Source organism: Paralichthys olivaceus, chromosome 5, assembly GCF_024713975.1.
Source record: "Paralichthys olivaceus isolate ysfri-2021 chromosome 5, ASM2471397v2, whole genome shotgun sequence".
NCBI lineage: Eukaryota > Metazoa > Chordata > Actinopteri > Pleuronectiformes > Paralichthyidae > Paralichthys > Paralichthys olivaceus.
In genome coordinates, this window is record NC_091097.1 from 4,767,074 (window position 1) to 4,781,892 (window position 14,819).

Below are 14,819 nucleotides of genomic sequence, written 5' to 3' on the forward strand. Positions count from 1 at the left end.
CAGAAATTTCAGGCTGGAGGAGTGGCACGGATTAAAGTATTTTTACCGCAAAGCCACGTATACACGGTGCTCATCTGAAACAGAGATGTGGGAGACGGAAGCGAGGCAGAGAGGATGAAGGGAGGGTGGGAGGAGGACAGTAGAGAGAGACAGATTGAAAAGGATAGAGAAGGGGAAAGCCCTGCTGCTACCAGGCTTGTTTAGTGTTTCTCGGGTGGCCGCTGATACCTTCCACCTTCGCTGAAGAACAAGCACCTCTTGTTCTTCAAGGCCTCTGGGCCTCCCAGCATGAAGCAGGCACCATGGGCTTTCTGGAAAACTACCAGGAGATCGACCCTGTCACTTTGAACCTTTGCATCCTCATCGCTAGCTACGTTATCTTGCTCCTGGTCTTCCTGATATCGTGTATCATGTATGACTGCCGGGGCAAAGATCCCACCAAGGAGTACGCCCCGGACCCGCAGCCAACCCAGTCTCCCATCAGACTGGTGGTGATGCAGAGCTCTCCAGCTCCAGTGGGACGGTGGGACACGACCAACATGATCACAACCTATCACGAGCCAACGCACTCTGACTTCAGGGAGAAGAAGAGCACGATGGTTTGACTGAGACCTAGAAGATTCAACATTTGTATATAGCAGACATTTTTTTTGTACATACATTCCTTTTTACACTTTTTCGCTGCTTGGACAATGCTGGAATTGAACTTACATAAGACCCATCTTGGACGGTAAGTGAAAGTGATGTGTTGATGTGTATGCATGTGAAACCCCTCTTTATATAAATGGTCTCAAGCCAAAGCTTGTACTGTTGTCTGCTCTGGAGAGAAAATGTCATAACTGATAAAACAAGGAATAAAGAGGGCATTACTGTTGTATTGTGGTTTAGGATCAAGGTTAGAGTTTTGAAATCATACAGAGAAGTGTTGAAGAGGGTAAACCAGGTTAGTGTCATCATCTTTAAAAAATTGAAATGAGCCTTTACAAAAACAAACCAGTGCCTTTGTTGCACCTTGTTCTCTCTGGACTTTGTTCCTCATCTACATGTAGATAAAACTATTATCTCTGCTTTAACTACTCTATCGAAATCAAAGGTGCATTGCTCTTGATTGGATGCCATTCAGCGATTAGTGTTCAACTTTTGGTTAAGTCTGGACGCCCGGAAACCTCTTACATAACTTGAGGAAGTGCGATGTGCATGGATATGGTTTTCGGACTGACTGATGGACGAGTGAAAGAACTTCCAACGATCAAGGTCCTGTCTTGCCACGACTCGATTCTTATTCTGAGACAGCTGTCTTTAATCATCCCACCCCACGGCGGGAGGAGGTTAACCCTTTGGTTGGGATAGTGCCCCACTTACCCACCAGCTATTGCTGAAAAAGATGCTCATCTGTAAGGTTTTCATCAAGGTGATGAATAGATAACCCACATAAAGTAATGCTTGAATATTCAAAGGGTTGTCTTTTATCCCTCTTCTTGCCCAAAGTGCAGATATGATGCATCAAATCTGTAGAAACATGGAAACAAAGTTTGTGTAAACAACAGAGAAGTTGTAAGACCTGAAGTTGCTGTTGTGTTGACAGTGTACGATAAATAAACTGCCATTTATTTCTTGAAAATGAGTTGTTATGACAAATTTTACCTTTCATTTTTATCCAAACTGTTTTTCATTGCGTGCAGAATCGTGCTGTAATCTGTGACGAGTGAGACCGATAAGCTAGTCTCTGTCAGAGCCGTCAGAGGGCCTGAAATCAGAGCAGGGGGGCCCATTCAGTGATGCAGGTTTACTAAGCTGGCAGGATAACTGTGCAGAGTGGAACATCAAGGCCTGTCAAATCTGAAAGGAAGGACTAACCGCAGCCTTTCCTGGGATTTACTGAGTCACGGAGGTATTTAACCAAACCAGCCTCTTGGGAAAAAGGACCCCAGCTAAAAACAAATATTAAGAGGAAATACTCAATGAGTGGAGCCCAAGATCCATTCTGCCAAGTCATAACATAGACGCTCATTTCACATACTGTATTTTTACGACAGAGTACTTGCTGTAAGTGGAAATAAAGCTGCAATCTCACATTATGGACCTATATTGGCTAGTTAGCCTAGCCTGTCATTACAATACAAGTTATCCTGAGTTGGCCCAATAAAATTACAAGGGCTCTTCATGTTAGAAAAAGTTTGTTGGTCAATGTAATAAAGTGTACATTTAGCATATATGTTAGAGTAAGTTGTCTCATCCCAGTACTATTCACATGTCCAACGTTTTAATCCACCATCTAATCTATCCCATGGACATAGTATTCATGTGTTTACAATAGAACACTGAAAAAGGACTATTCTACCCAGCAAAATTGTGCCATCAATTTGTAGCTTGGAACAGACCATATTTTTGATTTTGGTCTCCCTATCTAGAAGTTAATGTCAAGTAACCTGGTATACAGTGCAGTATGACTGTATTGCATTGGATCAGTGAATAGTCTGAATAATACATGAAAATATGTAATTTCACCTAGATAGCTCTCATTAACCGAAACAATATTTGATCATTCAAGGTATCAGGGCTAATTTAGCATGCTAACAAATGACAAACACTGTGACCACCAGCAAAGTAAATATGTCGTCTGTAAATCATGTTTTTATTTTCTTGATCATAGATTTAGCTTTAGCATCATTTACTTTTTCTAACACTTGGCCATGTGTCCTCCAGAAATAAATAAGTATATACAGTGAAAGTGCTATCTAACTCAAAGAAGAGTTAAATACAGAAAACTATCTGACTCCATGATCTTGATTATTTAACTGTGATTAGAGTTTCGGTTTGTGCTGCCAACACTCAACGCAAATAGATCTTATAGCTCTAAGAACTCTTACAGTAAGCATAGACAGAAATCTGGATGGAGCGCTGTGTAATCCTGCTTCTGAGAAATGGGCAATAAATTGACCTCATTCATAAAATCAGCCCACAGTATTCTTTGTAAAGTTTCTTAAGATCAGCTATGGGGGAGATGCAAGTACATTATGTAACTGACACAAATTATATCCTAATTGGCTAAAATGTTGTCCAGTTGTATGCCTTGCATTGAAATTTTTGCCATTTCAGTACAACTGAATATATCCTGGAATTCACCCTTCCTCTTAGTGTCTACACAACCACAGACACTTTCTAAAACTTGTGACCAGGCCAGGATGTTGCTTTGGTCAAAGATGGTGGGAACACGTGCTTCTCTTCATTTTCGTTTTATCAAAATAATATTTTGCGTACAGGTTGTATTCCAGTCTAACACTACATACAATTTATTGGGATTCTTTCTTTTTAAAGATGTTAGTTGTTAGAAGTTAGATGATACAACCGATAAAGTCATATGGATGTCAGCTGCATTTGGAAAAAACAACAGTCAAGGAAAAAGTATTTTAAAGTCAGAGCTGTGCCACAAAAATCTGATAGCAGGAATTTATTTGCAGGATAGGTGTACCAGACACAGGCTCGGGGCCCCAAATGGTCAGGGGACCCCTTGGCATCAAAGACACAAAAAAATAGCTGTAGCAATTCAAATCAGTAATGTGCCTAATTCTGTAAGTGATCAAACTGAATATGAATATTTGTGTTCTATATTAGTTGATGTGAATATCACAAACAGATAAAAACATGACTCCTGCTAAAATAACCAAACCAGAGAAGGACACACTGCTGTACACATCATCTGGCTCTAAATGTTTATTTGTTACAGGAGAGTCAAAACTGACCAGACGTCTGTCTGTGGCACCGAGGTGTAAAGTGAGGGAGGCGGCCATGCTTCGATGCACACACAGTAATCCTCAGTCAGAAGCGTGTGTGTTCCACTATACAGCACTCTAGGCTCAGCTTGTTAACCGCAAGATTCATTAAACTGGCTACAACCAAACTCTGCAGCAGCAACACTTCTGATACAAATACACTGTTTAAGACTGTTTTCAGACAGGCATTCATGAACTGGGGTTTTGATAGCATACAGGATATAAAAAGAAATCTAAACTAATCTTAATATGCTGAGTGTTATAGTGTTTATCAGTGATAGATGCACTTCCTCTGTATTTGTTACCATACCTTCCCTTTCTCCTCTGGAGGTCACCTATGGGCAAAACATTCAAGCAAGAAACAGTAAACCAATTACAAGCTGTTTAACCCTGTGTCACGTGTGCACATAAAGCCTCTTATAGTATATGTATGACCTACAAGACCAGCGGAAGAATATAAAGTACATTACAGAACATATATTTCAGTAGTTTCTTTTATTTATCTGGGAATAATCATATACTTTTGTGTTTGCACATGCCTGCGTGTGTTCTCAGTATGAAATTATGTGAGTGTTCGTCTAAGATGCAAAGTTTAGGTCAGAGAAACCAGGTCAGCAGGTTTCTAACCCTCGTGTGATAAAGCATGTGTGACGTCTGACCCCTGAATTATCAGGAAGATTCATCATTCAGAAAATGTTGCAACACATAAATTATTATTTCTTTTAATCAGTGGGTCAGTACAAAAACTTTACTCCCTGCAACATATCACATTAAATAGCGCACAATTTCAAATATTTGTTGAGGCTCAAATTGTTGCACATTGATGAGAGAACTAAAACACCTTAGATTTAGACTTAAATATAATTATTTATTGACAGATTTGTTTTGTTCTCTGGCAGGAATCACAGATTGTCTAAGTTCATCAGCATTTTGTTTCTACCTTTCTTCCTCCCCAAGAGGGTTATATTCATTTGTTTGCGGGCATGTTTGTTTGTAGGCAAGATTAAGCAAAAACTAAAGGACGGATTAGCACACAACTAGGTGGAACGTTCCGATACAGATCAGGGAAGAACCCAGTTAATTTCGGTGCTGATCTGGATCAGGGGGCAGATCCAGGATTGTTTTTCCACATTCTTTATTCGAGGATAATTCATGGATCTTAATGAGAAAAATAAATCTGCCCAATAATGAAATTACATGTGGTTTAAATCCTTCAGCAGTGTTTTCAGATACACCTCATCAGAATGATTTCTTCAATCGTTACTAGATTTCATTGTCTGTGACATGTCAGATACTTGGCAACAGGGAGAGAAGACACTATTACTAAACGCTACACACCAGTTAGTTGTCAGGGTTACAGCTGGGGAGCAGGGGACTTTTCCTGTAGGTAAATAAAATGCAAATACAGACAACAGAGAACACAAGTTTGAGCCGTGCTGATCAACAGTTTAGAAAATGTGGAGAAAGCTGCTGGAGTTTATGTGCTCAGGCTTCATGAGGGGCAGTTGTGGCTTCATTAAGAAAACGAGGGACTGGTGTGCACGGAGGAGCAGGGCCAGGTCACCGGCAACTGGCTTGTTTGTCATTGGACAGCTCAGCTTGGTTAATGGAGAGTTGAGTGGATGAAGGTTTAAACACACTGTGCTGGGTGAATGTATCCTGCAGAATTTTTCAAGCTTTGTTTGTTTGCTTTTTTCTGCTCCTTCCAGATTATTTAGTACCAAGTTGGACATAATGGTGCTTTTTGGAAAGCGAAAAGGTCTCAGGCTTTAGAGGAAGAACTTTAAAGAGAAGACAAATACACAAAACATTAAAACTGCAAAAAACTGAAAATATTGTGCCTGTATATGTAGTGATGAAGACCCATGGACTTAAAGGTACAGTCATGTCAATCATCCATCAAGTAAAACTGCTCAACTCTGAAGAGGATGTGATGTCACATGTCTAATGAAGGAAGTAAAAATGGACAGTCCTAAAATATAAACTATGTCAAATATGTACGTGTGCATTGCTTCAGTTAGTGGTCTAGTGTAAAGGGTGTCAGCAGATTTGAAGAGTGATATGTGCTGTGAAACTTTAACCTGCATGTCTGAACAGGATGCAGGAGGTTTCATATAACAGGAAATACAAGCCTGAATGAGTCCAACACGCAGGTTCAAGCAAAGTGACAGGTGATGGACAGAATGTGTGTGAATGCACCCTCAGACTGGTGAAGGTGTGTTAATCAGTTCTGCTCTGTGTAACACTCGTTTTGGCGAGGAACAAGAATTCATAAAAAATAAACAAAAGACGATATCTTTTGTTCTGCTGGATCGAGTCTGATTTTTCTTGAATCTTCTTAGTTCAACAATAAATCAGTTCAAATTCATCCTAATGTGAATCCTCAACATTTATTAAAATAGAGATTAGAGAATATTACAAATGTTATTCAAGGTATGCTGCTTTACAACTTGGGGCCAGTTCTAAGTTACATCTCAGCATGCAAGATGCACGGTTACATAAAGTGACACGTCAAGTGTCAAGTGTACGGCTGCTTGTGTGAGTGCAGGTTCAAACACCCACAAAACTGGATCCACCACCAAGGACATCAGTGCAAGTAGGTTGCAGATTGTTTATGGCTGGGACGGGAGGCCGTCCTGAGCCGCTGTGACATTCTGCCAACCTGCTCCTCTCAGGTTGCTATCACATTAGAGGTGTTAGTGAAGCAGCATGGGGGAAAAAAAGTGAGAGCGAGGCCAGAAACAAGGAGACACGGTCCGCTGACATGTGGCCTCTGGTGTTTCAGGCTTTGTCTGTGATAATGTCCTTTTTAAAAGCCCGACACGAACAATAAGCTCTTTCTCTTCATCTGGATCAACCCCATTCTCTGTGCGTACCACAAAGGCCCAGATACTTTTATCTGATTTAGCACAACCACTGTTCTGTGACTTTCTGATACGTGCTGGACCTTTCTTTGTAATCCAAGAAAATTATTGAATTATCTATTATCTCTACAGTTGCAAGAGAAAACTAAATTTGTGTCTTGTTTTTTGCAGCAATGCTCACAGCAATGACAGAGTGTCCCGCTTGAGCTTCATTAAGCCTAAGGATTGCACTTTGGTCTTACATAAACGCAAGTCACTGATCAAGTTACAGTGCTATTATGTAACTGGGCTGGTAACACAGCGTGACCCTGTGCATGTGCAATTCACTGTCTGGCTGGGTCTGCCGCAGCACCACACTCAGATTCAATGGAAAAATACATTTACATGTCCAGTGATAATCTGCTGCAGGGACTCGTCAGTGGTTTGCTCAGTCTCTGCACAATCGGTCTAGTGGTAAAAATGAGAATCCATCAAAATGAAAAAAGAATGAGAAGGGCAGCTATAGCATCAGCTGGTTTCATTTCGTGGTAAGAGTGGCCAGTGTGTCATCCTCCATCTGTGAGGAACTTTCTTACATAACATGTGACAGAACATGTTTTGTGTAAAAGAACATGATGTATCATGGTGCATGAACAGAATCGAACACCAAAACATGGAGGAAACATTTGCTCTCCTTGTTCTCTCCTTGTTAAACACTGTATTTGTCTCTCACTCCCTTTTTCTCTTTCTCTCCATTTCTCAATTTAAGTAGAGGTGCTTTGAAAAGAAGTTATCCTTATTTTTCACAACAGCATTCTTACTTCTGATCAGTATGTGATACTAATCCCCTGCATATATCTTCAGTATGTTTTGGGATTTTGTGGACGCTAATGTTCCAAATATCTTGTTATTTGTGTTTTCATTAATAAATAATAAGTATGAAAATATAGAAATATAAATGTAAATAAATGGATTCTTACACAGACTTCTTTTCAAGAGGTTTGAATGTAAAACAGCAGCGATTAGTGAGAGGTCCCTCACTTTCTAATCCATCATCCCAACTAATGGCTTAATTAATGATTAAAAAAACATTTACCGATGCTTAATATGTCAGTTAAAGCTCAATTATTTTAGGGTGCCAGGTTTGTTTTCCTCCTCGTTTATAGAGTTTCTCACTTTCTAATCAATTACTACAGTACAATGTTTTCACATCAATTCTGAAATTACAATAACAATGTTGTAACCGAGGATGAGTCATTTTCCATTTAATTGCCTTATCAATGTCTTAAATCTGACCTATGAAGCAGTAACAGACTTATTTAACTGTTAATTAAGATTGTACTTCTCACGCTCCCTTTATAAAGTGCTGCAGAAATATGAAAAAGCAGAAGTGACCGACGTTGACTGCAGACATGTGATTTAACATTTGAAATGCACATGAGATAGTGCAGCTGGTACAAATAACAGTGTCGGTCCGTGAATGAACAATAAGAAGAAACTCCATCCAACAGTTAGAGACTTTGGAGTAACTTCTGTATTTATTCGCACATTAACTTGTTCTCATTCATGTGGATGTCCTGGTTGAATGAACAGTTCACCGCCCACCTGACATGTGATTGGGCAGCACACTGCTCACTCCTCCGCTCATTGGCTGAACCCGCCTTCAGTCAACATCTGACCACAGTTTGGGCGGCACCGCATGTTAAAGTGGAGGTTCTCCGCGGGGAGCGGCTCGTCACTGACCGGCGGGGTGCTTCAGTTTGCGGGGGGTAGCTTCTCTGTGCGTGCCGGCCGCCCCCGGTGCTCATGGATACTTGCAGCTGAACGAACAGGGAGTGAGTCGGTCTTTTGGTGCAGAATGGTTTTAAGAAAGAGGCTAAAACGGAGCCTGTGTGAAGGTGCCGCCGGAGCCTGGTAGCCGTCATGAAAGTTAGCTTGTAACGTTAGCTCATGCTAGGCCTCGGTTTGTCAGGCGTGTTGTTTGATTTGTGTTTGTGAACCGGAGCTGCCGCTGCCGCTGCTGCCGCTGCTGCTGCTCTGTGCTTTTGTTTGCCGGGGTTTCTCCCTGTGGCTCATCGGGCAGTGAAATGAAGAGAGTGAACAGCTTTCAGAGGTGAGTGACATCCGATCATCCGCCAGGCTCAAAAAGCAGATCTATTCATGTTAAAGATACCTCGTGTTTACTGTAAACCTGATGTACACCTGTTTTCTGTGTGACACGCAGGAAACTTCAAACTAAAGCACTTGTGGATCTTTTTAAATGTCTGAAATAGTAAATGTAGTCAAATGAGTTAATTAAATCAGAGTTAGTTATCTGGTGATCTAATTCTCAAGTTGGATGATTGATGCTTATTATTTAATATATATTTAGATTTTGGACGAAAAATAAATAAAGGACATATTACCTAACAATGAAATATATACACACCATTTTTCTCCTTAACATGTGTTGTAATGCATCAGATGCCAAAGCAAATTTCTTGTGTGTTGATTGTGTTTATAATTGTCTATGAACACAACTTTATATAAATGTCATAAAAATCTAAACTAATCAGATCAAAAGTGCAGCGTATGACTCACTGTACACATTTGGTTTGAGATTAGTTTAATTTGATTTGTGTTATTGCCTCATCACTGTTCAGTGTTTTTATGTCATCTGTCCATGATCAGTCTCTGCCTGTGAAAACCATGTGGGGTTATCTGTTTGCTACAGAAACCACATTACATTCCCTTTTAAAGGCTCATGTGCTTTAACGTAATGAATACTAGAGTTTACAAGTTTAATCGAGGCTTAGACTTATAAGTGTCTTTCGAAATAAAAGGCCCTGTGTGAGAGAAGCTGTACAGTACATGTACTTGTTAATATTCAGTCTTGTTTAATCGTGTGTTTCAGGTTCATGAACAGACGGGCCTCCGCTAACTGCCGCTACCAGCCAACCTGTTATGAACATGCTGCAAACTGCTACACTCATGCAGTGAGTGTCTTGTGTTTATCTCTCAACGTCGATGCTGAAGTTGCCTTGAATATCCACACACTGATCCTTTTGACGGTTCTGTGATTTCATTCTCGTCCCCATAGTTCCTCATCATGCCGGCCTTTGTGGGCATGGCGTTGCTGTACCGTCAGTCGGACAACCGCTGGGAGAGGATCACTGCCTGGGTGTACGGCATGGGCCTCTGTGCCCTTTTCCTGGTCTCTACTGTGTTTCACATCATCACCTGGAAGAAGAGCCACCTGAGGTGAGGAGAAGCAGATTGATGACGGGACAATGTAGTGGCAAGAAAACCGTGAGGACAAAGACCTGACAACCCTGCACGGGACACAAACAAACAGTTCTTCCCTTTGTATTATGTAGAAAGAGAGTAATAGTATACAGTACAGCTGGTCTCTGGTTTCAAGTGGGGAAAGTAGGATTAATATCTTATGTCCCCACAGAAAATGATATCACGCTGTTGCCTAACTGTTGACGAGGACACGTTCATTTTTGGCATTCCTTAGCTTCAACTGTGGCTTTGGTTTCTTCTTGGAATGTCATAATTTTGTTGAACTGGTTGAACATTTCCCCCCTTACACACACTGCGTTCAGCAGATAAACTCTCACCTTCATCATATTTGATTATATATTTTAGCTTTTTGTAAAATAGAAACCCCCCCTGTGTCCATTATCTTCATCAAAATTCATGTTTGCCGGTTTTTCCTGTTTCCTTCATTGTTAATTGTGTGTTGTGTTCAGATGCTGTGTTGTAGTGACACATGCAGAATACTGACAACTACGGCTGCATATTGTATAAAGTACAATCTTCTATTTTAGTGCTGAGGCCGTACCTGATTTCCAGCTCTTATTTGGTTCCGCACTTTTAGAAAATAAGTAAAATTTCCAAAGTTCCAATTTTTAAATCTTGCTGAAATACAGGAACTGAGTAAAATATTTGAAAGTTGCGAAAGTGTGCTCACAAGTGAGGAAACTAGATACTGAGTCTGACTCTTTCACACACTCCTTTTAAGAAGAAAGTTGAAATTTTCAAATTAATAATACGAGTGATACTCTCCTCACACTTTTTAATCCATCCATCCATTGTCTGTACTGCTTATCCTTTGAGGGCTCATGGGGGAGCTGGAGCAAATGTCAGCTGATATTAGGCGAGAGGCGGGGTGCACCCTGGACAAGTTGTCAGGGTGACACTGGGCCAACACACAGAGACAAACCACCATTCACACTCACATTCACTCCTATGGTCAATTTAGAGTCTCCATTCAAACGTTAAACATGTGAGATCTAGAGTTTTAAAGTAGTTTCCTTACCGCTCGTTTGCTTCTTGTTTCAGGTCCATGGAACAGTGTTTCCATATGTGTGACAGAGTGGTCATCTATTTCTTCATCGCTGCCTCCTACACACCTTGGTGAGTGTCACACAGTGGTCAGTCTCTAGAGTACTCGGGGGGGGGGGGGGGGTCATCTCACACATGGAGATGTTACACCTGTACTGTTTTCTCAGGTTGAACCTACGTGAACTCGGACCTCTGGCGGCTCACATGCGCTGGTTTGTGTGGCTCATGGCTGCTGCTGGGACCATCTATGTCTTCAACTATCATGAGAAGTGAGTTCATGTTACTGTTGGTTCACCGGGTGGTTGTTTACGTATGAGAAAGTATAATACAGATATCACGATGAACCCGAATCATACAGCACTGTTTATACAGCTATTTTCAAAACCCAGTTACAAAGTGCTTTATGTGGTCGAAACTGGATTCAAACATTTTTGGAAGAAGGCAAATAAGCTCAGGCAATAAGATAATTACAGAAGTATAACAATATCATATGTGGGTAATACAAATGGTGTGCTAGGATTAATAAGACATTTTAAAACCATTTTAAGAAGTGATTTTTTTAAAGTTGCAGCCTCAGATCCTCAGGTAGGGTACAATAAAACATGTGCACACATTTGAAAAACTAGATGGTAGAAGACATTTTTAAGTGTCTACATGTTAAGTTGTTACATGTTTTCAAACTTTGAATCTAAATTTCTGGTTACACACGTTTCCTTTTTGTGCAGTGTGTGAAATAAAGTCCGACCCAGTCTGGACATACGCGTGAAATACGTGTTACGCCACTAGAACAAATATTTGTTTAATGAGATAATGATATCTTTTATAAACTAACCTTAGTTTGCTCAAGTCCAGCACAAACGAAGCCACATTGACTTTATCAGTGACACATTTTTTTCTTTTTTGTCTTCACAGGTATAAACTTGTCGAGCTGGCCTTCTATCTGACGATGGGCTTTTTCCCTGCATTGGTCGTGACGTCAATGGTAATTTATTTACAGTCATGTTCAGTTTGTTGCCATGCACCGTATCGCCACGTCAGCAGCTCAGCAGGTTCTTGCGTTCGTGTGGAGGTGTTGAGTGTGTGATGACTTCCTCTGTCACACTGGAGCAGTGGGAACCTCTTGGGGCCCTGTTGCCACTGTAGAAGCTCAGTGTAGAAGTGAGAGCTGTTATTTCACAGGGTTTGAACTCAGTATTATGAGTAAACAGACAGTGATCTGTATCAGAGAAGGATCCATGCGATGTTGTGATATTAAACTGAAACAGAGAGTAAAGAGTCTTATTGTTTTTTTGCAGGAGTTTTTCTGTCTTGATTACTTTGAATTTGAAACGCCTCATAATGACTATTAGGTTATGTTTGTGTCTGCGCTGGAAACCTATTTCAATGTGTCATTATGTGAACACACAAGGTTATGAGAGCACACAGTCAGAACTAAAGTGTCACGTAGTAGAGCACGTAACTCCGCCAAGGCACAACAGTCGCCTTAGGCCTCATCTACAATACTGTGGGTATTCTGTTGAACAGATATTTCTTCCAATTTTAAAAAGCGATTACAAACACTTAAACAAGCGTGTTGGGCCTGTAGGTGGCGATAAAGTCTACATCACAAATACCAGACAAGAACATTTTGAGCACGTTGAGTGAGCCTATTGAGATCATTGATTCTCAGTAAGCTGTGACATTGTTTCTCAAACACTTGTTTTACATGTACACATGGATGCACAGAAACTTTTTTTAAATCTGCATTTTTGGAAGGTGTTTTTGCAAAATAAGTCAACGTGGACAAATTTCACACACTCAGAGATAGCAGTCCTCTGAATGTGCCAGATTATTTTTCGTCAAGATCCATGAACTGTTGAAATCAGTGAAAATTTCAAAACTTTCTATCTCACAATGTTAATCAAAAAAAATGTCTGGCTCCAGCCCCTTGTCGAGATCTATTCAAAAGTTCTTTCTTGATCCATGGTCCATCCTTCCACCAAGTCTCCATTCGGTAGTTTGACAAACAAACCAACAGACGGGTGCAAACAACCATGTTGGATATAATTCATAGAGCCTGTGCATAAAGAGAGCTGGAGAGTTGTTTTCTTTTCTAACGTCTCTTGTTTTTTTTGTATTTATCTGCAGACCAACACTGAGGGGCTTCATGAACTTGCCTGCGGAGGACTCATCTACTGCCTCGGCGTGTTCTTCTTCAAGAGTGACGGCGTCATTCCCTTCGCTCACGCCATCTGGCACGTGTTTGTGGCGCTGGCTGCTGCCGTGCACTACTACGCCATCTGGAAATACCTCTACAAGGCTCCCAGCGTCGACACCCTCCTCAACTCGTGACCACGGCGCGGCCCGTTATCCCGAACAGTAGAGCTTGCACACTGTCTCCCTCAACTGCCCACAGAAGCTGCAGCGACAGCTGAAAAGTTTACGAAAATACTGACCGTGAATTGTTTACTGTTTTCTAACATGGAGAACAGATTTTTTCAGCGTCTCCCTAACGAACAAAAGCTACTTTAAAAGCTGTTTTGTACCTCAGCGTAGACAGCGAGGGAGGGGATTTCTACTTTTTACTCTTAGTGTTAATCTTGGCACATTCATGAGTATTTGAGATATTTGATAGTTGTCTTTTGTATCACTTGATGAAAGTCACATTCCACATTTTGGGTCACAACCTGGAGATTTCATCATTTCAGTGGGTGATTTGAACATTGGGGATTTGAGGTGCTAAGAATCCTGGCTGGGTCTCAAAACAACCATGAAATACGAAATAATACTTTGTTTTGATGCTTTACTTTTGAGAAGAATGAGCATGTTTCTCTACAAAACCATTTCCTTTGATTTAACAAACAAAGCCATTAATCCAAAGCAAACACAAGCATATGCACAGGAACTGAAGATGGCAAAAGAGTATTGTTTCAAATTGGCAAATGAAATTGTATTGAGGAACTAATGAGTCGGAATCTGACCAGACAGTCAATGACAGCTTTAGATTCTCTACACTAAAAAATATTTTCAACAATTTCCCCCCATATCCACTATATCCCATATACACAACTTAGAAACACTAAGTTGTGTAGGAACAAAAACGTGCATCGGTCACTTGTTTGCCCATTTTCTGTATTTTTTTTTTTTGTATATTAATATTTTTTTATGCATTTTTCAGTCCATCTGATGCACATTCACACACATAAGAATGATGCTTTATCTCGACCTGCAGTTTTCAGGGAACAACAGTCAATCTTGATAGTATTTAGCGCCCCCTGCCGTTGGGCTGGTGTAAGATGCAACATTTCAGGAAGTGCGGAGGTGACACCTTGTGGTTAGGTGGGAATTTTTGTTTATGAGCCAAATGAGAGGAAAAGAATCAGTTCAGTTTGATGAACCATGATAGTTTCACTGTGTTTTTTAATGTGAAGAGCGTGCTGTAGAGAGTGTGTGCGCATGTGTGCGTGCACGACCTTTGTACTGTAGTCCAGCGTTACATTTCCACTGATTCTCTCGTTGATTTGCACCACAAGGATAAAAAGTGTTTTATTCTGAAGTGGACAAACATCATTCTCTTGTTTTGTAAATTTACTAAATGGCTCCTGACTCATAAACATCATCGTTGTGTTGCTTTCCTCTCAGTGGAGCTGAATAATTGTTTTTCTGTTTTGTTTTGTTATTGTGGCCCTTGTAATGATTTCCTTAAACCACTGTTTTGTAATGTTTGTATATTCTGATGTTTATCGTGTGAACCTGATCCTGGCCTTTGCAGGGAAAAGAAACAAACTGCTTCTTGTCTGTTCCAGTGGCTGTTAATGGTGCTGAATTATGAACATGAATGCTCCTCCGCTGTATCACCTTTCTAATGTGACAATAAAAACCTTACTGCCCCACG

General features: G+C 40.6%; 1 protein-coding gene across 2 annotated transcripts; it reads left to right on the top strand.

Moving 5' to 3' along the window:
* The first annotated feature begins 86 nt into the window (after positions 1–86).
* mmd (monocyte to macrophage differentiation-associated) lies at positions 87–14,819 on the top strand. 2 transcript variants are annotated; one of them, XM_069524606.1, is made up of 7 exons: positions 87–730; positions 9,510–9,591; positions 9,696–9,856; positions 10,943–11,017; positions 11,113–11,214; positions 11,858–11,927; positions 13,073–14,819. In XM_069524606.1, exons 1-7 carry the CDS (start codon positions 693–695, stop codon positions 13,274–13,276), a joined length of 732 nt encoding a protein of 243 aa, XP_069380707.1. In that variant the 5' UTR covers positions 87–692; the 3' UTR covers positions 13,277–14,819. The 2 variants fall into 2 exon arrangements, with proteins under 2 accessions (XP_069380707.1, XP_019950342.1); XM_020094783.2 differs by lacking the exon at positions 87–730 and adding an exon at positions 8,071–8,729.